The sequence below is a fragment of the Trichoderma virens genome (assembly GCF_000170995.1).
Source record: "Trichoderma virens Gv29-8 chromosome Unknown TRIVIscaffold_1, whole genome shotgun sequence".
In the NCBI taxonomy this organism is placed as follows: Eukaryota; Fungi; Ascomycota; class Sordariomycetes; order Hypocreales; family Hypocreaceae; genus Trichoderma; species Trichoderma virens.
In genome coordinates, this window is record NW_014013748.1 from 2337866 (window position 1) to 2359307 (window position 21442).

General features: G+C 50.4%; 6 protein-coding genes across 6 annotated transcripts; 5 read left to right on the plus strand and 1 right to left on the minus strand.

Annotated features, from left to right (window-relative positions):
- Positions 1–804: 804 nt before the first annotated feature.
- On the plus strand, positions 805–3911 carry TRIVIDRAFT_33492 (uncharacterized protein; the record flags this gene model as incomplete). The annotated part of the gene is made up of 4 exons (XM_014106197.1): positions 805–960; positions 1038–1421; positions 1484–1712; positions 1774–3911. 4 exons carry the CDS (start codon positions 805–807, stop codon positions 3909–3911), a joined length of 2907 nt encoding a protein of 968 aa, XP_013961672.1.
- Positions 3912–4159: 248 nt separating this feature from the next.
- On the minus strand, positions 4160–7244 carry TRIVIDRAFT_73345 (uncharacterized protein; the record flags this gene model as incomplete). The annotated part of the gene is made up of 4 exons (XM_014106198.1): positions 4160–5358; positions 5419–6880; positions 6953–7134; positions 7199–7244. 4 exons carry the CDS (start codon positions 7242–7244, stop codon positions 4505–4507), a joined length of 2544 nt encoding a protein of 847 aa, XP_013961673.1.
- Positions 7245–9839: 2595 nt separating this feature from the next.
- On the plus strand, positions 9840–11379 carry TRIVIDRAFT_34222 (uncharacterized protein; the record flags this gene model as incomplete). Its single annotated transcript, XM_014106199.1, has 4 exons — positions 9840–10080; positions 10142–10354; positions 10425–10797; positions 10854–11379. 4 exons carry the CDS (start codon positions 9840–9842, stop codon positions 11377–11379), a joined length of 1353 nt encoding a protein of 450 aa, XP_013961674.1.
- Positions 11380–11842: 463 nt separating this feature from the next.
- TRIVIDRAFT_63229 (uncharacterized protein) lies at positions 11843–12950 on the plus strand (the record flags this gene model as incomplete). The annotated part of the gene is made up of 3 exons (XM_014106200.1): positions 11843–11893; positions 11931–12413; positions 12495–12950. The coding sequence occupies 3 exons, from the start codon at positions 11843–11845 to the stop codon at positions 12948–12950; spliced, it is 990 nt and encodes a 329-aa protein (XP_013961675.1).
- A 15-nt stretch (positions 12951–12965) lies between these two features.
- Positions 12966–16835, plus strand: TRIVIDRAFT_140294 (uncharacterized protein; the record flags this gene model as incomplete). Its single annotated transcript, XM_014106201.1, has 7 exons — positions 12966–13137; positions 13184–13345; positions 13610–13808; positions 13880–14403; positions 14635–14947; positions 15602–16138; positions 16505–16835. Coding segments are annotated over 7 exons (2238 nt in total), but the record flags the coding sequence as incomplete, so codon positions are not given.
- Positions 16836–17494: 659 nt separating this feature from the next.
- On the plus strand, positions 17495–21272 carry TRIVIDRAFT_55364 (non-ribosomal peptide synthetase; the record flags this gene model as incomplete). The annotated part of the gene is made up of 5 exons (XM_014106202.1): positions 17495–18126; positions 18179–18274; positions 18330–18798; positions 18865–20457; positions 20520–21272. The coding sequence occupies 5 exons, from the start codon at positions 17495–17497 to the stop codon at positions 21270–21272; spliced, it is 3543 nt and encodes a 1180-aa protein (XP_013961677.1).
- Positions 21273–21442: the final 170 nt, after the last annotated feature.

Consider the following 21442-nt stretch of genomic DNA (forward strand, 5'->3'; position numbering starts at 1 on the left):
TTGTGTTTTAATATTGACAGCTTCCGAGTTTGTATTTCAATTTACTAGATGTAATTATACAACTCTATTTATTTTGCAAATTTACCTTTATTATCAGAACTGATTTGCTTGACCATTGCATGTAATTCACACACAGAATGCATCCCGTATTTTGTCCACCGCCTACCTGAAGGGAGTTTCGCCGGTCCGTGGCGTCCTCACCCCTAGCTTCCGAAGTTTCGGCGGTAATTCCGTCATCAAACAGCGTTACGAATACTTAGACTACTAGACTACCTGCTTAGGTAGTCAGTCACCTACCTCAGCCAAAACCACACCAAAACGAATCCTCGAAGCTATCCCAAGCTCTCCAACCGCAGCGCCCAACAGCCCCCCCGAATCGCCGTGAATAGCAGGATGAACCGGCGGCTGCAAGCCTTCATCATCCCCTGACGAGCCACGCCTCGCTTCCTGATAGATCTCGCAGACGCCGTCCGTTGCTGCACAGGCCCCGCGTGGGGCATTCCGTCGTCAACATGTAGAGTCACCTTGAATTGTCATATACCAGATGGACGGGGCGCTGATGGCCGGGAATTGCAGGTTCGAAAAGTCTCTATACGACCTCATCCGAGGTCTGCGCAACCACAAGGGCAATGAGAAGGAGTACATCCAGAAGACGCTCAAGGAGTGCCGTGCTGAGGTTCGCAGCCAGGACATGGGTTGGTGCTCTCTTCTCCCTCCAACGCGATTCTGATTCTGATTCTGATTGTGTTCTCTTGTTATCTAGACCTCAAAGCAACGGCCCTCCTCAAGCTCATCTACCTGGAAATGGTCGGCCACGACATGTCCTGGGCCTCCTTCCATGTCCTCGAGGTCATGTCGTCGCCCAAGTATCACCAGAAGCGCGTGGGATACCTGGGTGCCGTGCAGAGCTTCCGGCAGGACACCGAGGTTCTCATGTTGGCTACCAATCTCCTGAAAAAGGTAATTTCATTGGGATTTCCTCCTCTCTTCCTATATTCCTCTCAAGAACCGCGCAATGCTGATTCTTCCATTCTTAGGACTTGGCTGCCACCACGCCAACGGTCATATCCCTTCCGATTGCAACCCTCCCTCACGTCATTACTCCGTCCTTGGCTCTCTCAACCCTCGCCGACCTACTACCACGTTTGAACCATAGCCATGCAAACATACGCAAAAAGACCCTCGTCACACTATATCGCCTGGCGCTCGTATACCCCGAGGCTTTGCGTGCGGCCTGGCCAAAGATTAAAGATCGCCTGATGGATCCCAACGAAGATCCGAGCGTAACAGCAGCCATTGTCAATGTTGTTTGTGAGCTCGGTTCCAGGCGACCTCACGACTTTCTGCCTCTGGCGCCACGACTCTTTGAATTGTTGGTCGACAGTGGCAACAACTGGATGGCCATCAAACTCATCAAGCTTGTCCGTCTTTCCAATCCCCCAGACTGACCCTCCTTCTGTTTTAAGCTAACGTTGTGATTCAGTTTGCGACGTTAACACCTCTTGAGCCTCGGCTTGTCAAAAAGCTACTTCCCCCTCTTACCAACATTATCCGAACCACTCCCGCCATGTCTTTACTGTACGAGTGTATCAATGGCATCATCCAAGGTGGCATTCTGGACAACGCCGAGGACATTTCCGGGGCAGACGAAATTGCAACCCTCTGTGTCAATAAGCTGCGAGGAATGATAATGATAAATGGCGACGCAAATCGTGAGTACCAGGATCGCCATGATTCTCATCAACCCCTGAAGTTGCTAACTCATTAATTCAGTAAAATACGTTGCCTTGTTGGCCTTTAATAAAATTGTTCTCACACACCCGCATCTTGTTTCTCAGCAGGAGGATGTCATTCTGGAATGTATTGACAGCTCGGATATTACCATCCGTGTCCAAGCCCTAAATCTTGTAAAGGGCATGGTGACTAGCGATAACTTGGTCCCCATAGTGAGCCGCCTGATGAAGCAGCTCAAATCGTCATCCCCGTCCAAAGATCGCCGCACGCCAGGAAGCTCATCCAACACTCCAGAGACAGAATCAGACGATGAAGCGCAAACTGCTATTACGGCACCGACTGTTCGAGACACCCAGGCTCTCCTCATTCCGGACGACTACCGAATAGACATCATCGAAAGAATTTTATTCATGTGCTCCAAAGACAACTATTCCAGTGTATTGGATTTCGATTGGTACATCGATGTGCTGACACAGCTTGTTCGGATGGCTCCTGTTCCCCGAACGTTCGATGCGGATACGGGTGCCTTGCTCCCCACCCGCCAGCAGGTTGATGTTTCCGAGAAAGTGGGAGACGAGCTGCGCAATGTTGCCGTCAAGGTCAGAGCAATGAGGGCAACCGCTGTCAGAGCAGCAGACGTTATTCTCGACCAGTTGCTCACCGACAACCCGGTTGGACATCCGCTCAGCTCAGGGGCTCTCAAGTCGACCATATGGATCATTGGCGAATACTCTATACAGTTGGCCATGCCAGATGATAGTCTCAACGGGCTTCTCCAGGCCATTCCGAGAATCGGAAAACCCGAGATTATCGCGGTGGCTCTCCATGCCACTGCCAAAGTCTTTTCATCAATTGCCGGTAGTGAACTCGAACCGTGGACTTCCGAACGAAAATCTAGGATATCGCTTCTCCTTGCTCGCATATTAGACGTGCTAGACCCGCTTGCCCTTCATCCAAATCTCGAAGTACAAGAGCGAGCGGTAGAATTCATAGAATTGCTCAAACTGACGGCAGAAGCGGCCTCGGGACAGCCTCCGTCAACAGATGAAAACAACCAAGAGCCGCCCCTGCTTCTCACACAAGCTATTCCATCCTTGTTTGCTGGCTGGGAGCTCAATTCGGTTGCCATCCATGCGCAGAAGAATGTGCCCCTTCCAGGGGGTTTGGATCTAGATGAACCAATACACAGCAATCTCGGCAGGCTTTTGGCTCAGACCGATATCGTTACGCTTCAGTCAGATGAAGCTGATGACTTTGAGATTTACTATCACCAGCGACCACCCCCTTCAAGCATCTCATCATCAGCGCCAGCCATTAGCAGACTGGCTGATCCAGAGGATGACATGGCAAACTCCTATCAGCAACCCAGTGAAGAGAGCTATTTGGACGCAGACATTCTTGCCAAAAGAAGGGCAGAAAGGCTGGAGAAAAACAAGGATGACCCCTTTTATATCCCGAGTGATAATATCCTCAGGACATCAACGCCCATTCACAACATCCTACAAAACAACAATGGGCCTGCCTTGGACATTGACTCTATTCCTGTAATGCAGCTGGACCTCGAGAAAATAGGGCAAACAGTCGCTGCGCCCTCTCGGCCCCGACCTCAGCCACGACAGAGAGTCATCGTCGCTGCAGATGAAACCCTAGAAGGCAGCGACAGCGGCACGGGGCGGCAATACGACTCGGAAAATAGTTCCGTCAATCTCACCAAGGCCAAATCTAAGAAATCAAAGCAGCACTCCCTCCTACAAGTCGATTCGAGCACCATTGGATCCTTTAGCCTGGAGGGCAATGCCTCGGAAGGGTTCGACTACGAGAGGCAACAGCGGGAGGAGGCGGAGATGCAGCAGGCCATGAAAGAGGTAGAGCGGTTACGTCTGGAAATGCAACGGGCCAACGAGAGGATCCAGATGGCGCAAGGGGCTGACGTACAAGGCGTCGTCATAAAGAAGAAGAAGAAGAAGGTGGTCAAGAAGACGGCGGGCGATGATGAGAATGAAGCTACAACGGTCAAGCCCAAGAAGAAGACCAAAAAGGCAGCGACGCAGACAGTGGAGGGCAACGAGCCCGGTGGCGCAACGGAAGATATGCCGGGCAGTCCTCCGGTGAAAGTAGTACCAAAGAAAAAGAAGAAGAAGAAGGCATCCGTCGAGGAGGTTGAGGCTACGGGATGAGCGAAGCCGGACTTGGGCATGATATATTGATGTTTTTGCCTTTGTTTGTAGATATGGGGAACAGGGAATAACGCTTCTCCTTTTTGTCGCGCAAACAAGTTTTTGTACATATGGAGATGATCTATATAGAAGAAGCAGGTGGGCGTAGCATTCCTTTCGTTAAAAGAAAGGGGGGCTCAATCTGTCAACTTTTTTTCTTTCTCCCATTATCACTGTCACCGACGAAAAGATGAAAATGCCAGGATACAATAAAAGGATAAAAGATATTTCCAAAACAACAGTAATAAAAAAAAGCAAGATAGTGTAGCGCATATATAGCATCTCAATCTCCCCTATCCCCCCCCTTAACCCCTCCCTTTGTCCTATAATACCTCCCTTTACTCCAGATTCCAGCCAACGCATCTATCTACCCTTCATACCAAACTTTTTTGTTTTCCTTCTCTCACGACAAAGGGAAAGACAGTCCATACACACAAGTTTCGCCATTTGCTCTGGTGAATCTACAACAAACAAAAGCACACACATTTCGTCATGGTCCGTAATCCATACAATGCAAACGAGAAGGAAAAACGTGTCATCATAGCTGGAGATCACTAATCAACCATCGGTCTGTCCTCCAGAGTCACGCCGCGAGGGCTCGTCTCCCTTGGTGGAGTGGCGGGAATGCTGGAGCCAAACTTGGCCGCGGCTCCCCTGCCCAGGCTGTCACGCTTCTCCAGGACCGGCTCGGGCTCGACCTCAGACTTGAGGGGAGATCCATTCGTGGCGTCGGGGGGGCTGGTGCTGCCATCCGGTGCAGGAACCTCCAGGCTGGACCGCTTGACGGCGTTCAGACTGCCCAGACTGCTCCGGTGGCGGTCGGAGCCGGTTGTCGGGCTGGTTTGAATAGGAAATCGAGTCTCAGGGCCGCCGCTGCTTCGCTCCCGTCGATGGCCTCGCGGGCCAGGCGCTGGGCTGGTGGCGCGGCTTCGTGGGGCGTGATGGATCTTCTTCTCGAGCAAGGCTTTGTTTCGCTCTTCCATCAGAGCTTTCCTGTTGCTTTCGTCGGTACTAATGGCTCGAGGGCGCCCCGGGACGGCAATGGAGTGGCTGGCGGTTGACATGCGCTTGAGCTCGCTGAAGATGGCGTCCTTGTTCGCAAACAGGTCGCGGACAAGTCGGCTCGCGTGCTTCTCCTCCATTGTAAGAGAAGTTTCCGTTCGCGGGCGAAGGACGCAGGGAGCCAAAGAAGAGGCCAAGGCCGCAACATACTCCTCATCAGCCGAAGTAAGATCAATGAGACGCGTAAAATGGTTCATGCAAGCGTCCAATGTCGCAATGTTGGTCAATCGTAGCTGTGAAAGAGTCTGTTGGAGTACCGCAATTCGAGAGGTTTCTGACGAGTCGGTGGCCGGGGTAGTATAAATTGTTCGAACGATTTCGTAAACGTGAGATGAAACCAGGGAGTCTAGTAAAAGTTAGCTCATGTATAGTACATTAGATGAAGCGGATCATGACTGCTTCTTACCGGGAAGTTCGAGCAGATAGAGCTTGAGAAGGGTGGCAACGGTTGGAATGTCAAATTCGTCAAAAACTTCAGGAGCAACTGGCTTGCCGTCGTTGATCTTTGCACGAAGCTTGTGTGTCTGGGCAAGGGGCACGTCGAGCAACCACACTCCCCGTCTTGCCTCATCGCCCTCCAAGTCAGGGTAGTGGTTGTCGAGATAGGTCAGAATAGTGGTGATGATGACGGGCACACGCTTCTTATCGGCTCTCGCGCGCGCCTCCAGATCAACGCCAAAAGTCTGCTCGTCAACCTTGTTGTAGTAGTTCTCGTAGACGACCACCTTTGGAATGAAGCTTCCAGTGCGATAGTTTTCCAAGAGGTATCGCAAATCACCCGAGGGCTGCACGGTCTCCTGGAAAAGCATCATTTTGTCGACAGTCGACTGTAGGCTGGGGATGACATTGCCAATGGTTCCCGTAAAGTCGAGGATAACCGTCTTGATGGCCTTCAACCTATCGAGCTCACAGCGCTCGAGAAATTTGAGGTGCAGGAAGATGAGCTCTTCCAGTTCGCAACGGAGCTCGTCGAGCTTCTGCACACCGGCCTTGTACTTCTCATCGGCCTCCCTTGCCTCACGCTGCAATCGCTGGGGAGCGGTCTCGCCAGGATTAGAGTTGCTGAGCACATTCCAGCTGGACAAGTACTCGCTCACGGTTCCAACGACGGGTGATGAGTCGCCACCATCTGAACCGGTAGCAGGCATGGAGAAAGTTCGGCCAAGAGTCTGCTTCTTCTCGGGGATGCCCGCGAGTTGAAAGGCCTTGGGCCTCCACTGGTAAAACATCTTGGAAGAATTGGCAAAGGTGTTTCCGACATTTCCGATGAGGCGCAACATGCCATTGGAGATGAGATCCTGTCCGATTCTCTCAGCGTAGCTGACGCTTGTGGTGCCCATGCTTCGCTGCAGATACTCGACGATATCCGAGCCGGCAGATGTGTTGAGATATGTACCCAGGATGGGGACCTTGGTCTCTCCCATCTTGATTGTCGACAGCATCTGGGACAGGATCTTCTTCATCTGCTCGGGCTGGTAGACATCATCGCCAATTTCGTAGACCTCCTCGTTTTGAGGTTCTTCTTCCTTGTGAGGCTGGACCTTGATCTCGGGAATCGGAGGGGCGTTTGCCTGGTTTTGCTTGGGGCTGGATTCGGGGTCCTGGAAAGCAAGCTTGTTCTCCTCCTCCAGATCTTCCACCAGTCGGCACTTGTTGAAATAGTTTGACCGTAGCTTCTTGACCACTTCGGCTTGTTTGTCGTGCGCCTTGATTCGGAGCTGGAGAACATCTTGGGAATCCTGGATACGAGTCTCGTGAGCATCGCACCATCGAGAAAAGGGATTGACGACTAGATCGCGGATGTTCTGGGCAATTCGGATGTGGCTTTGCGAAGCCTCCTGCATCTCTGCTCGCATGCCATCGTAGGCCTAGACGTTTCGAGAGTCAGCAAAACCCATGTCCTCGTCGATAAATCGCAGCATCCGACCTGGTTGACTGACCTTGCGAACAGTGGCGCCATCGTCGCGGGAGAAGCCGCCAGTCAACTTGTCTGCGGCCGGCGCAATTTCACTAAGGCGCTGTCCATACGCTTCTTCGGCCTCGGCGCGCAATCGAGCTATGGTGAGAACCTGGCGGTCTTCGACGACACCCTGCTGAAGCTTGCTGAAAAGGACACCCAGTCCTGATGACGACGGTTAGAAAAGGACGACAGCGAGCGCGTGCGCAAGGTCGGGGGGTTCAAATACCAGCAGCATAATCGTTCGACCAGAAGGAATCGGCGAATCCAGGCATCGTTATCTACTCGGGGTCCGACTGTTGAACCGTGGGAGCATGCGATAGATACGTCGTACTGCCGTGGGGCTTTTCTGAAAGGGGGGCCCTTTCACTCGCTAGCGAGTTCTGGAGTAAAAAAGACTTGCCCGCAGCTCGGTTGTCGTAACGATGAGAAGCTCCTAATACGGCCAGGAGCACTCGCAAGAGAGAAACGAAGGGGAAAACAGGGGCGCCTAGATGTGAGAAAGGACAAGACACAAAATCAGCGCGCCTGGGTCGTAACAAGAATCGGAGCGGTGGCAACGAAGACGGAGGAGTCGAGTCGAAGTTGCGAGGGGAAAAGAGACGGGAATTAGCAGAAGCAGAAGCAGAAGCAGAAGTAGCGAGAAGAAAAGACCAAGGCTGGACAAGAGAAGAGAGCTTCGCAGAAGGCTCGAGAATAAGGAGAGGAAGTGCGCTGTGCTCCGCAGTGAGCAGATGGATGTTAAATGCAAGCACAGCGATGCGTGAGAGGCTCACATGGAGAGAAGAGGCGGTTTGGCCGAAACAGCTAGTGCTGTGCAGCAGGTAGAGCCCAGGTACAGTACATACGAGGTCCCCTAGCAGCACCTGAGGTTTAGTGCTGGTGCAGGGAGTCGAGTGAGGTAGACGCTGGTATGCATGTACATGGCGGGCTGTTAGGGGATTGGCAGGGCAATGGCCGGGCTCCCCTATTATTGCCTGCTGCTGCGCCAGGTACCTCGTTTCCTTGAATCACTTCCAGGTTTCTTTTCTGGCGGACAAGCAGCATTGATTTGATGCCATGGAATGGAATGGGTTCTCTTTGTTGGTGCTGACATTCGCACATGTGCAGGTACTGGTACCGTTTAGGTGCAGGTATAGGTACAGGTACAAGTACTGGTACATGTACATGCCAACAGCAGTAGCATTACCCAGTAGTGGAAGACGATTCGCTGACTACCTCACAGGTGCTAAGGTGCGCCAGCCAACCAGCAGCCCTGCTATTAATAGGCCGCAGGTAGTCATGATGAAGGTAATAATCCCACAACGCACTCGTTCTCTCTCCTCTTGATGGGCTGGGTAATACGGGATACTCAATACCTGGCTGATACCTACCCGATTGCTGCAGGTTACTGGGTAGGGCTAGGTACCTAGTAGGTATATCAAGGTTTGTACCCGCCCTCTGCAAGACTCAGGAGCCACTATCAAAAAGCAGGTACATTGCAGTACAGCACACTCGTATACTGTACCTTAGTACTCATCATAATTCCCTGCAGCAGTTGCAGATTCTGTACGCAGCTCTCCTGGTTTCAGCAATGTGCTTACGCTCTGATGAAGGGACTCATGGTCATCTCGGTATCGCGAACGGGGGGCAGGGGCCATCCGTATTCATATTCTCCATCTTGTATTTTTTCACCGTCTTGTTTTGTTATGTCTGTGTCACCGCCTCCCCGAGATGGCTGTGCTTCGTTCCCCCAATACATGACGAAACCGCGCTGCTTTTTCTTGTTTGAGTGTCAAAAAGCCAGCTGCCACTAGACTAGTCCATAGTCAGCGAGGGGGGAGTCGATGCTTGCAACAAAGAGAGTCCAGTGCTTTCTTTTTTAGCTGCTGTCAGTGTCAGCCACGTAAGGCGGTTGGAGAAGATGCTATTCTTAGGGGAGCGGGTCGAACGACAGATTTTGCACAGGAAAAATAAATCGGCCATACCAAGTTGGTTAGTCGCAGGGCGAGTCGCTGATAACAGAATTGGACGGGTGCGTGCGGTGAAGAGACAATCTGCTTGTGAAGGCGATGCAGCAAGGAGGTTTTATTTGTGTGCATCGTTGCATAAGATGGAAAGCAATTGTCTCTGGAATGTATACTCCGTAGTCCATGATAAGAGGTACATGGCCCGTAACCCTGAGGAGGTGCCTGAGGTGCCTTATCTTGCGCTCTCAGCTCAGATAAGTGATCAAGTACCAGTACTCGCACCTTGCTGGTACCTCACCAAGTCTGCAGACGCCATCAGGTGCGCCTGTGTATGCCTTGGCATTCAGCCTCGTGGGCGGAGAAAACATGTGCCCTTTTTGTGGTACATGTACTTCTGCTTAGTACTCCATGGAAGCTAATGTCTTTCTCCATGAGGCCAAGGGCGAGGAACGGACCAGTACTTAATACAACTCCAGGCCAATCGACGGCCAGAAGAGGCGGTACCTACGTTAGTACTGCTTCAGATCTGCCCGTGGCGGTTCCCCCACCTTGCTCTCACTGGACAGCGAGTAGGTATAGGAGAGGCATTGACGTATTGCCAAGCGGATGTTAAGGAAAACACCAAAAAAAAAAAAAAAAAAAATGGACAAGATGCAGCTCCGCTGGTTCATGTAGTGTGTAAAAGACAAAATAGCAATATAAATGCCAAAGCCATCGCAAGTAGCAGATACGCAAGCACGCAACAAGCCGAGGCACCATAGTCATTCCATCTAATATGGAGTAAAATCGCTTTAGTAAGACTCCGCGCCAATCCGCGTATCATCGCCTCAACCGCCTTGCGTATCTCGGAGATTGTCATTCATCCATTTAACCTCCTCTCCTTCTCAGCCCTCCCACAACCCTCCGCCACAACCGCCTCCAATGGCCGCAAAATCATACTCGATCCTGCCCACCGCAGAGAGGGCAAACCATCATCATCAACGGCCGCGCAGGCCAAATCTCAAGAAACTTGCCGCGGGCTTCTCGCTAGCCCTGGCCACCGTCAGTCTGCTTTATAAGCCGGCAATCAACCATTATGAACGCATTTATCGCCAATATCACTCCAAGACGCACTCGGTCGAGGAGAGGGCGCACACGATCCTGTCGACGACTCCGCTGATTGGTAAGAAATTCAAGGTATAATCGAGACTGAGACAGTGTCTAACACCCACGCCGTTCGCTAGATGGTCACGTCGACTTCCCTCTTGTTCTGCGCAGCTATTATGGCAACCATCTAGATGGAGAGTCGTTTTCCGCTCCGTTTGAGAATGGGACTCTCATGGGCCACGTCGATCTCGCTCGACTAAGAGCTGGTCGCTCCGGAGGTGCTTTCTGGAGCGTCTTCGCGCCATGCCCTGAGAACGGCACTGACTATTCGGATGCCAATTATGCTGATAGTAAGAGCTCGGCCATTGCCACTCATTCATTCCTTACTCACGTTTTATTGATACTCATCCTTCACAAAAGGCCTCCAATTCACGCTCCAGGAGATTGACATCATGAAGAGGGTCTTTGCCGCGTACCCCAATGATTTCGCTCCTGATGTCGATGGCTCCGATGCGATCACTGCATTCCGGGCCGGCAAGCTGGTTTCCCCCCTGGGCATTGAAGGTCTTCACCAGATTGCCAACTTGGCTGGCAACCTACGCATGTTTCGCGATCTGGGCGTGAGATATGCGACATTAACCCACAACTGCCACAACAAGTTTGCAGACGCCGCTCTGCTGGAGCGTCCGTTAAGGGCTGCACCCCCGGCTTGGAATGGCCTTAGCGATGATGGACGCCGGCTGGTCCACGAGATGAATCGCATTGGCATGATTGTCGATCTCGCTCACGTCAGGTATGTTAAGCAACTCCAGCTGTATGTGAATCCCCCACGCTTACTCTCATATATAGTGAAAAGACAATGGTGGATGTCCTTGGTGGGGGATCGTGGGAAGGATCCAAAGCACCCATCATCTTCTCCCACAGCTCAGCCCACAGCATCTGCCCTCACCCGCGCAACGTCAAGGATCACGTCCTCCAGCTGGTGAAGAAGACCAACTCCGTCGTCATGGTCAACATCGCCCCGCAGTTCATCTCGTGTGTCGAAAGCGACAACGAGTACGGCCTTCCCGCCGACGATCCTGACAATGCCACCCTGGGAAAAGTCGCAGATCACATTACGTACATTGGAAACCTCATCGGCTACGATTACGTCGGCATTGGCACTGACTTTGATGGCATCGGGTCTGTCCCCACGGGCCTCGAGGACGTTTCCAAGTATCCCGACCTGATTGCCGAGCTTTTGCGACGAGGAGTCAGCGACGTAGACGCCGCAAAGGTTGTGGGAGGCAATGTCATCAGGGTCTGGAAGCAGGTGGACGCCGTTTCCGCTGAGATGAAGGCCAACGGCGCGCCCATCATGGAAGACAAATTGTAGAGCCGTAGTAGATATACCTGGACTATTGCTGCACCGAATTTCTCAGCTGTCATCACTAATAAATCTTCTCTAGAAGTATCATTATCGAATGATGATTTTTTGTACATATCATTTTTAAAACTGTTCCAATGTTAATAGCCGAGGAAATCTTCTTGAAGGCTTTCCACAGGTTTAGTTAAGAAGCCATATGCGATGGGCAATTATATGAATCCAAAGTTCAAATTTATTCGCGTAAGATTGTACAAAGTACAGGTACTTGATAGGGCTGTATCACACCTATACATCAAACCAATCACCGCCTTAGGCAGCCTTGCAGTTCAGGCAGCCCTACATCTGATGTTAGGCAACTAGGATATGTGTCAATTGATCTCCTGCATTGAGACTCAAATTTACTTGTTTTATCATTTCTTTACCAGCTTCGTACGTCTATTGAACCATAGAGTTTTGTGCTGCGTGCTTCATAATGGCAAATAGGTCCACAACAGCCTATTCGGGGCAATCGCTGGGGGGGAAAGTTCAGACGAATATTTAAGAGCAAAAAAAAGAAACAGAATTCTGAAAGTGAAGAAGCCAGTCGGGATGATGTTATTGAAGCAAGGCCCAGCATTTCCCATGCGATTCCATCGCCCATATTGTCAAGTTCTTCATCACTCGAACCAACTCAAAACTCGTCAAGCCTACCAGGATCATCATTATCAAGCCCTGAAGACAATCTCAGAAATACTCCTATCAAAGAATTGTGGTTCTTGGCATATGAGAGGCTTAAAAAGGAGGATTTTACGCTTGTTAAAGACTATGAGAGCAAACTTCAAGGGAATGTGCCTGCCGCCTTAATACTGCCATTGAGTATCAAGGATAATGTGCGAGAGCAGATGGATGAAGTCACTCAAAATGCCTGGAAACTCAAGTTTGGCGATGCCAGCATCCAGATGAGGGATCTCTTGCCACCTATCCTAACCATTATCAGTCGTGCAAACGACTACATTACGACATCTCTGAATACTAATATGTATGCATCAATTGGATGGGCTAGTGTAAGCTTATTATTGCCTGTTAGTATTTTTCTATATACATGCAAAACGGGGACAATAAAGTTGATCCTGACATATATGTAGCTTTTCATTCACCCAAGCACTCAAGCGGAATCTCTTTCAAAAGGGCTGGAGCGCATTTCTTCGCTCCTCGTGCAGAGTCGTATGCGGGAGGAGCTTTACTGTCGCCGTTATAACTTCCATGACTCCACCAGCGGTTTTGAAATGCTTCACGATGATTACAAGAATACCTTGGAAGCGCTATATAGAGAAATTTTACGATTTCAGATGGCGAGTTATTGCTATTATGCCAATAACGGAGCTTTTCGTCTTGGTCTTGATATTGTCAAGTGGAATGATTGGGATGCTCTCCTAGACAAGGTGCTTGAGAAAGACCAAAGATTCAATCAGGTCAGCGAGATTTGGCGCGATATGCAATACGACGAGGAATATGCTACAGCCAAAAGTCAACACCAGGAAATACTGCAGCACTGGGGCACAACCAAAATCTGTATTTCTAGCCTCCAACAAGTCATATAAGATGCCAACGCACGAAAAGATCGCCAAGAACTACTCAACTGGCGTTCCAATGCGGATCCGACGGCATTTTACAATACTTGCCGCGGCATGCACGAAGATGGCACAGGTGAATGGTTACTTCAGGAGAGCTCAGAGTTTAGAGCGTGGGAAGGTAGCTCCAGTTCTTTTCTTTGGATTCATGGAAAAGGTACATCTGAATTTTCACTTTTCTGGGCTCTCGCTAATAATCGTAGCCGGTTGCGGGAAATCGGTCTTAAGTTCCTCGATTATCAAACACTTGGAAATTCAACGCATTCAAAGTCCAACTATTGCTGTGGCTTACTTTTACTTCAGTTTCAGCGTTTCAACAAAGCAGGACGTAAATGTAATGCTATCATCACTCATCAAGCAAATATGTTGTTGTCGACCAGATATACCAGGAGCAGCTCAAAAGCTAGGCGAATTCAAAACCAAAGGCGGCCATCCAGACACTGAAAAACTTGAAGAGGTGCTGCTATCGAGTGTATACGGATTTTCAGCCGTATACATTATTATTGATGGGCTTGATGAATGCCCCGAACTCGGTTGACATCGAAGAAAGTTAGTAAAGTCCCTCCGCAGCATTTTGACAAATATACCGGAAAATCTCCATATACTGTGTACAAGCCGCAGCGAACAAGATATTCACAGCGGACTAATACCTGCACTCTCTACACCCACAAGGATGGAGCTTGATCTATCGTCTCGACGACATATCATTGACCATGACATTGGGAAATATGTAGATTCTACTCTTTCATCAGACGAGGGGTTTCATTCTTGGCCGGACGGAGTTAAGCTTCAAGCAAGAAAAGTCCTCATAGAGAAGGCGGATGGCATGTGAGTAACATAAGAGTCCTGATTCAAATCTACATAGGCTTAACAGTGCACTGTGAGTAACATACTTTCAGGTTCCAATACGTTCGCTATCAATTTGAAGCATTACAAGGATTAAATTCGATCTCAAGAATCAACGATGCTCTGCAGAATCTTCCTAATGGCCTGGATGAGACATATAATCGGATGTTTCAAAAGATACAGCCCAATTTTCAGCAGGAAGTTATAAGTCTATTGAAGTGGCTCTGCTTTTCAAACGACATCCTAACCCTTGATATGCTTGCGGATATTTTTATTTTACGCCCAGAATGCGATGCTGTTCTGGACGTTGAAGACCAACTGTTCTCTTCCGACGACGTCTTGAAATATCTTTCTGGACTTGTTATCACACATAAAGTCTCTAGTAATAACAGAGAACCATTTACCCAGGGAGGGGACGTCTTTTACCATGACCGCTCTTATTTCTCAGGTGAGGTGAAAGTCCGCCTCGCGCATTTTTCTATCAAGAAATATTTAACCTCCAGTCAAATGTACGAAGGGCCCATGTCAGCTTTTTCATTCACCGATATTGACGCTCATCTTTGGATTGCACGTTCGTGTATAGCTTATCACAAGTTGCTGAGTTCTTCGCATTTCGACCATACTGGTACTACAAAGTACGACAAGAGACTACGCGACTACGCAAGTGGCAACTGGATGATGCATCTTGAAATGATTCCTCGTGTTTCTTGGCCCGCTAGGATGACTGAAGATGCCCTAGATGCATTGTCAGCTCGAAGTCATAGTTTGCAGAGCGCGCTTTCTGCAGCTATGGGCAAAAACATAATAGATGAGACGACGGACACTGGACGTATGCTACTACGCCCGCATCTCTACACCGCCCGGCGAGGGTATCTCCAATTGACAGATTTACTTCTTCTACAAGATTCCGGTATAAACCGGTATCGAACGCAGGAAGATCTGGACATGGCGCTCCAAGATGCGGCATATGGGGGGAGCAAAGCGATCGTAGAGAAGCTGCTACGCGAGGGTGCTAATGTGAACGCCAAGGGGATGCCATTCGGCAATACTCTATGGGCTGCAGCATCCAGAGGGCATATAGCTGTTGTGAACCTCCTCCTAGACAAGGGGGCTGATATTGAGTTGGAAGGTCCTAACAGCAACTTGCCAGGGCAGCAAATACAGTCAACAACACCTTTACAAATTGCAGGACGCATGGGGCATCTTGATATCCTAGAGCTCCTAACAAGTCGCGGGGCTAAAATAAACCACACGCCAAATACGACTAGAAACATCCTTTCGCTAACACTGAGGCATCCCAAATGCTTCAGATATCTGCTTGAGAAAGGAGTTGATGTCAATACCGTTGACGGTCATGCGTCTACACTTTTTTATGCAGCACGCGGCGGATATTGGGATGAATTCGACTTGTTGCTCGACAAGGGCGCAGATGTCAATATTCGTGGAAAATTGGGGTATCCTCTTCACGGATTGATGTCATTATCTCGAGATGTACTTCTCTATGAGCATAAGGTATTACTGAAGCGGACGAAACGTCTACTCGATCTTGGAGCAGACCCGAATGCCTCAACTGAGACGTCTGGTACCCCTTTGTGCAGGGTATTTAGGAACTTCTTCAGAGTAAACGAATCTGCAGCTCAAATAGCCCGGTTTCTTATTGAAGGAGCAGATGTGAATATTCTCAAAGGGATATATGGAAGTTTACTTCAAGCAAACGACTTTTTCTTCCCCTCAGCCGCGATGAAATTTCTCCTGGAAAATGGCGCTGATACAAGTACATGGGCTCGACTGGGAGATTATGGAAGCATTCTCCATGCTGCTTGCCACTGGGGAGACTTGGTTCTCATACAGCTGTTGCTTGATCATGGAGCCGATGTCTACAATAGAGGCGGTGTGTTTGATTCCGTATTGCAAGCGGCATGTGGACATGCTTGGGATGTGCCTGACATTCAAATATTAAAGCTCTTGCTTGACGGTGGCGTTAACATTAACGCTCAAGGCGGGAAATACGGCACGGCATTGCAGGCAGCTTGCGTTTTCAAACACCAGGACACTAGGGATAATTATCTCAAACAGGTTGATGTTGTACGCTTTTTGCTAGACCATGGCGCCGATGTGAATCTTGAGGGTGGCGAATACGGAACTGCGCTGCAGGCCGCTTGTGCTACCGAGTATGATAGTTTCGATATAATACGTCTATTACTGGAGCGCGGTGCCAACATTCATTCAGCTGGTGGAAAGTATGGGAGTGCATGGCATGCTGCTGCTCAAAATGCCCGTGTGGAGGAGACGAATGCCCTCCAGCTGCTACAGTTGCTACACGAACATGGTGCAAAAGTCAACCATGTGCTCCCGGAGACCTACCCACACGCCACTGCTTTGCATGCTGTATTATCACAGCAATGGTACTCGGAGTACGGTAAAAGTATCAGATGGGATAGATGGGATATTCATACCTTGCAAGCAACATGGGCAAGCAGGATTCAGCTCCTGCTTGAGCTAGGAGCTGATGTCAACTTAGCCGGTGGCTTGTATGGCCTTCCACTACAAGCAGCATGTGCAGTGGAACTAGATTCTCCAACAGGTATAAACCCATTTTATGCTTACCTTCCTATGGGTAGTCTTGATTCCTCAAGTCACGGGACAATGACTATCCTCGCTAGCAACAACTGTCAAAGTATCGATGTTAATGCCCAGGGCGGAATTTTCGGCACAGCTTTGCAAGCAGCGGCATACTCCGGCCAGACGAGGTCAATCCACAAGCTACTAGAAAGGGGGGCTCAAATAGGCATATCTGGGGGTAAGTATAGAAACCCTTTGAATGCAGCAATCATCAGAGGTTATTGGGATATTGTGGGTATTCTCCTTGAAAAGGGTAGAGATCAAGGCTGCCAGTTTGTTGAGAATGGAGATGAGGCCTGGCTTGAGCAAATTCGGCAGGAGCATGGCGAGGGTGCTATCCAGAGGTGGGAAAAGTTTTGGAAAGTACATGGGAACAGAATCGTATGACAGAACGGATTCCGGTAAGTTTTGATGACATCTTATTCATATTGATATCATCTTGGTTGTTCGTGACAGGCTCAGCTAATTCAGACAAGTGATAGTGACTCGCGAGCTTTAATAACAGTTTGATTATCAAAACGGGTTAGCCTTTAAGGATTTTTTTTTGGAATTTCGATTCTCGATATGAGAGAATCGCTATTGTTTCGATATTCCAGCTATAGTCCTGGTTGATACTATTGTAAAACACCGCTTGATACATCAATCACAACCCAAAACCCAGCGTCAGCATATCAACCTCCATCTACTTACCCGCAATCCTAATGACTAATATAACACAAGCTACTTCGATAGACAGCAGAAAATTCGAGATCCTGTTAAGCTCTTTTCTTGAGTTTCATGTCATGTGTTTTTTAACATCCCAAGGTAGTCAACAACCAAGCCCCATAGTAGTATGTACAGTGCTATTAGTGGGCCGCCAGATGGTGCTTAGGCGCAAACGGCGAGTCACCGCCTACCGCAATAGAAAAAAACTGCCCCTCCCCGGTGCCCCTCCCCCGAAGATCGGACTGTGGCAGAATTCTTTTCGTCTTCGAGCTCGGAGCTGTGCTTTACCTTTCCATGTCGATAGACACGACTCATTGTATAAATCCTGCCATATTACCGTCATGGGGCTTCCCGATCCCACCATTGGCCTCGATTGGAGCGGCTTCGTCGGCCCCATCCACGAGATATTCCACAAGAATGCTTTGAAGAATCCTGGCGCGCCATGCGTCACCGAAACGGCATCCTCCACCACGCCCGAGAGGAGATTCAACTACAAGCAGATTTACGAGGCGTCCAACATCTTGGCCAACCAGCTCCATGAAGCTGGCATCACCAATGGCGATGTCGTCATGATCTATGCCTACCGTTCCGTCGAACTCGTCATCGCCTTCATGGGAACCCTTGCTGCCGGCGCCACCATTACTGTCCTGGACCCCGCGTACCCCCCGGCGAGACAACAGATCTATCTTGAAGTGTCACAACCAAAGGCTCTCATCACGATTGGCAGGGCCAGGGACGAGAATGGTACTTTTGCGCCGCGTGTCCAGAAGTACATTGATGAGGAACTGTCTCTCAAGTTACGAGTACCCGAGCTACGGATGAGCGATGATGGCCACCTTACCGGCGGCGAGGTTGACGGGAAGGAAGTCTTTACCGACACTGAACGCAAGGCATCAGCGCCTCCAGATGTTCTGGTGGGACCGGACTCAACGAGTATCTTGAGCTTTACCAGTGGCACGACATCCACACCTAAGTACGAGAATCCGGCAATTCTTAAAGTTCGGACATTTGCTGACTATGTACAGGGGCGTGCTGGGTAGACATTACAGCTTAACCAAGTACTACCCGTGGATGGCCAAAACTTTCAACTGGACCCCGGACACAAAGTTCGCTTGTCTAAGGTAAGCTTTATCAAAGATGATATTCGTTATAGCTCTGCTAACCAACCAATGACAGTGGCATAAGCCATGATCCTATCCAGCGAGACATTTTCAGTCCAATTTTCATGGGTGGGGAGCTGATTTGCCCTGCTCGCGAGAATATCGCCCACGAAAGGCTAGCTGAGTGGTTCCGCGATCACAAACCCAACGCGGTCCATTTGACGCCCGCGATGGGCCAAATCTTGTGCGGCGGTGCCAAGGCAGAGTTCCCTTCATTGAAGTGGGTTCTCTACGTTGGTGATATTCTGACCAAGAAGGATTGCGCTGCGCTCCGCAAGCTGGCGCCTAACGCCGAGATCTGCGCTGCGTATGGTACCACTGAGACGAGCCGCAGCGTATCATACTACCACATCAAGAGCCACGCCGAAGATCCGAATGCATTGGATAAATTTGGCGATATTGTTCCTGCCGGAAAGGGCATCGAGAACGTCCAGCTCCTCGTAGTCAACCGGGAGGATCCAACCAAGCTTTGCGGCGTCGGCGAGGTCGGCGAGATAATGCTAAGAGCAGCAGGCTTGGCCGAGATAAGTCTCCCCCCCTTTTGGTGATAGGGTCCTGCTAACATTCGACTTTACGGATATCTGAACGACCTGGAGAAAACCAAGGAAAAGTTCCTCGACAACTGGTTCGTCGACAACCAGAAGTGGGCTGAGGCTGATAACAAAGTTGCCGATCCCGCCAACGAGCTCTGGAGAAAGTACTACAAAGGCCCGCGAGACAGAATCTACAGGAGCGGCGACTTGGGGTACTTTTTGGACGATTCTGGTAATTGCGCAATTACAGGCAGAGCTGATGATCAAGTCAAAGTTCGTGGCTTCCGCATCGAGCTCAATGAGATCGATACCAACTTGAGAGGACACCATTTAGTCCGCGAGTGCAAGACGCTGCTCCGAAGAGATCGGAACGAAGAGCCAACACTAGTCAGCTACATTGTGCCTGAACACCAAGAGTGGCTTAAGTGGCTAGCAGAACACAGCCTGGACGACACTGAGGAGCAAGGTACTGAGATCGGACCCGTCACCGTGTATTCCAAGCGCTACCGGCCAATGCAAACGGAGGTTCGGGATCATCTCAAGTCTCGATTGCCAGTCCATGCTGTGCCGACTTATTTCATCTTCCTGAAGAAGATGCCTTTGAACCCCAACGGCAAAGTTGACAGCCCAAACCTGCCGTTCCCGGATGCGGCCCTGATCTCGGAAGAGGCTTCAGAGGAGGATCTGAAGAGATGGGAAACACTCAGCAGCACCGAAAAGGAACTGGCGGAGCAGTGGGCAACACTGATCAATGGTTTGAATGCCAAGACTCTGCATCCCGAGTCTGATTTCTTTGAAACTGGTGGGCACAGTCTGCTGGCCCAGCAGCTTCTTCTCAATACCCGCAAGAACATGGGGGCCAACGTGACCATTAGCTCACTATACGCGAACTCATCGCTCAGGGCTCTTAGCACACAGATTGACCGCTTGCGTGAGGGCAAGGATGATTCGGGCGCGACAGAGAACGGCGAGGCTGCATATGCCCAGTCACTTGACAAGCTGCTCGGTACCCTCGATGCCAAGTATCAGACGGCGGACCCCGCGGCACTCTCACCGGCAGGCAAGACGACCGTCTTTGTGACTGGCGCCACGGGCTTCTTGGGCTCTTACATCGTTAGGGACCTACTCGAGCGCGAGAACGTACATGTCATCGCCCATATCCGTGGAACCAAGGGCGTCTCGGCCGCCCTCGAGCGACTCCAGAAGTCACTCCGCGGATACGGTGTATGGCAGGATTCTTGGGCCACTAGGCTCAGTGCAGTTATTGGTGACCTGGCACAGCCGCGTCTTGGAATTGATGACGACACATGGAAGATGCTTGGCGACGCTGTCGATGTGGTTATCCATAACGGCGCCCTCGTCCACTGGGTAAAGCAGTATAAGCATCTCGAGCGTAGCAATGTTCTATCAACAATCGATGCTCTGCGGCTTTGTAACCAGGGCAAGCCTAAGCTTTTCTCATTCGTTAGCTCGACAAGCGTTCTAGACACGGATCACTATATCAAACTGTCACATGAGCAAACCAGCACTGGACAAGGCGCTGTCATGGAAGCAGATGACATGATGGGTAGTCGCAGCGGTCTCGGCACCGGATATGGCCAGTCCAAATGGGTAAGTAGCCTCCACAGACGTCTTTTCTGCCATTGAGTAACATCCATTCTGACGGGCCACAGGTATCTGAACAGCTCGTCCGCGAGGCTGGTAGACGCGGCCTCCTCGGATCTGTCGTCCGACCTGGCTATATCCTTGGAGACGCTGCCACCGGCGTGTGCAACAACGATGACTTTCTTATCCGCATGCTCAAGGGTTGTATCCAGCTGTCTAGCCGTCCGCACATTATCAACACAGTCAACGCTGTGCCTGTTGGTCACGTCTCTACTGTCGTCGTTGCAGCTAGCTTGAACCCCGTCCCAGCCGAAACTGCAAACAGCAACAGCGGCAGCAACGATGTCGGTGTCCACGTTGTCCACGTCACTGCCCATCCTCGCCTGCGCATGAACGAGTATCTCTCCATCCTGAGCTACTACGGCTACGATGTTCCTGAGGTGGATTACGACCACTGGAAGGCCCAGCTCGAGACCTTTGTCTCGGCAGGGTCTGTCCAGAAGGACGATGAACAGCACGCTCTGATGCCTCTTTTCCACATGGCGACGAACAATCTCCCCACAAACACTCGCGCGCCGGAATTAGATGATCGCAATGCCGTTGCTGTCCTCAAGGCTGATGCAGACCGGTGGACAGGTGTCGATGAGAGTGCTGGAGAGGGCATTAGCAGGGAAGCTGTTGGCCGCTTCTTGAGGTACCTAGCCGAAACCAAGTTCCTGGCGTGGCCAACTAGACGGGGTAGGGAGCTGCCGGCTATCAAGGCTGGTGTTGTCGAGGCGCAGGCAACATGGGGTGTTGGAGGGCGTGGTGGTACAGCGTGAGGAGAGGGAACGGGGACAAAGCCTCAAGTCTGGATAATGAAAAAAATATGTTGTGATATATCAGAGAGCCTAGACAGAAGAAAAGTAAACTGGGCCAAATAAAACAGGGGGTGAATAGACGGGGGCTTCATCCGCTCCGTGGGAAACGGCAACTGGTTTCAGCATATAAT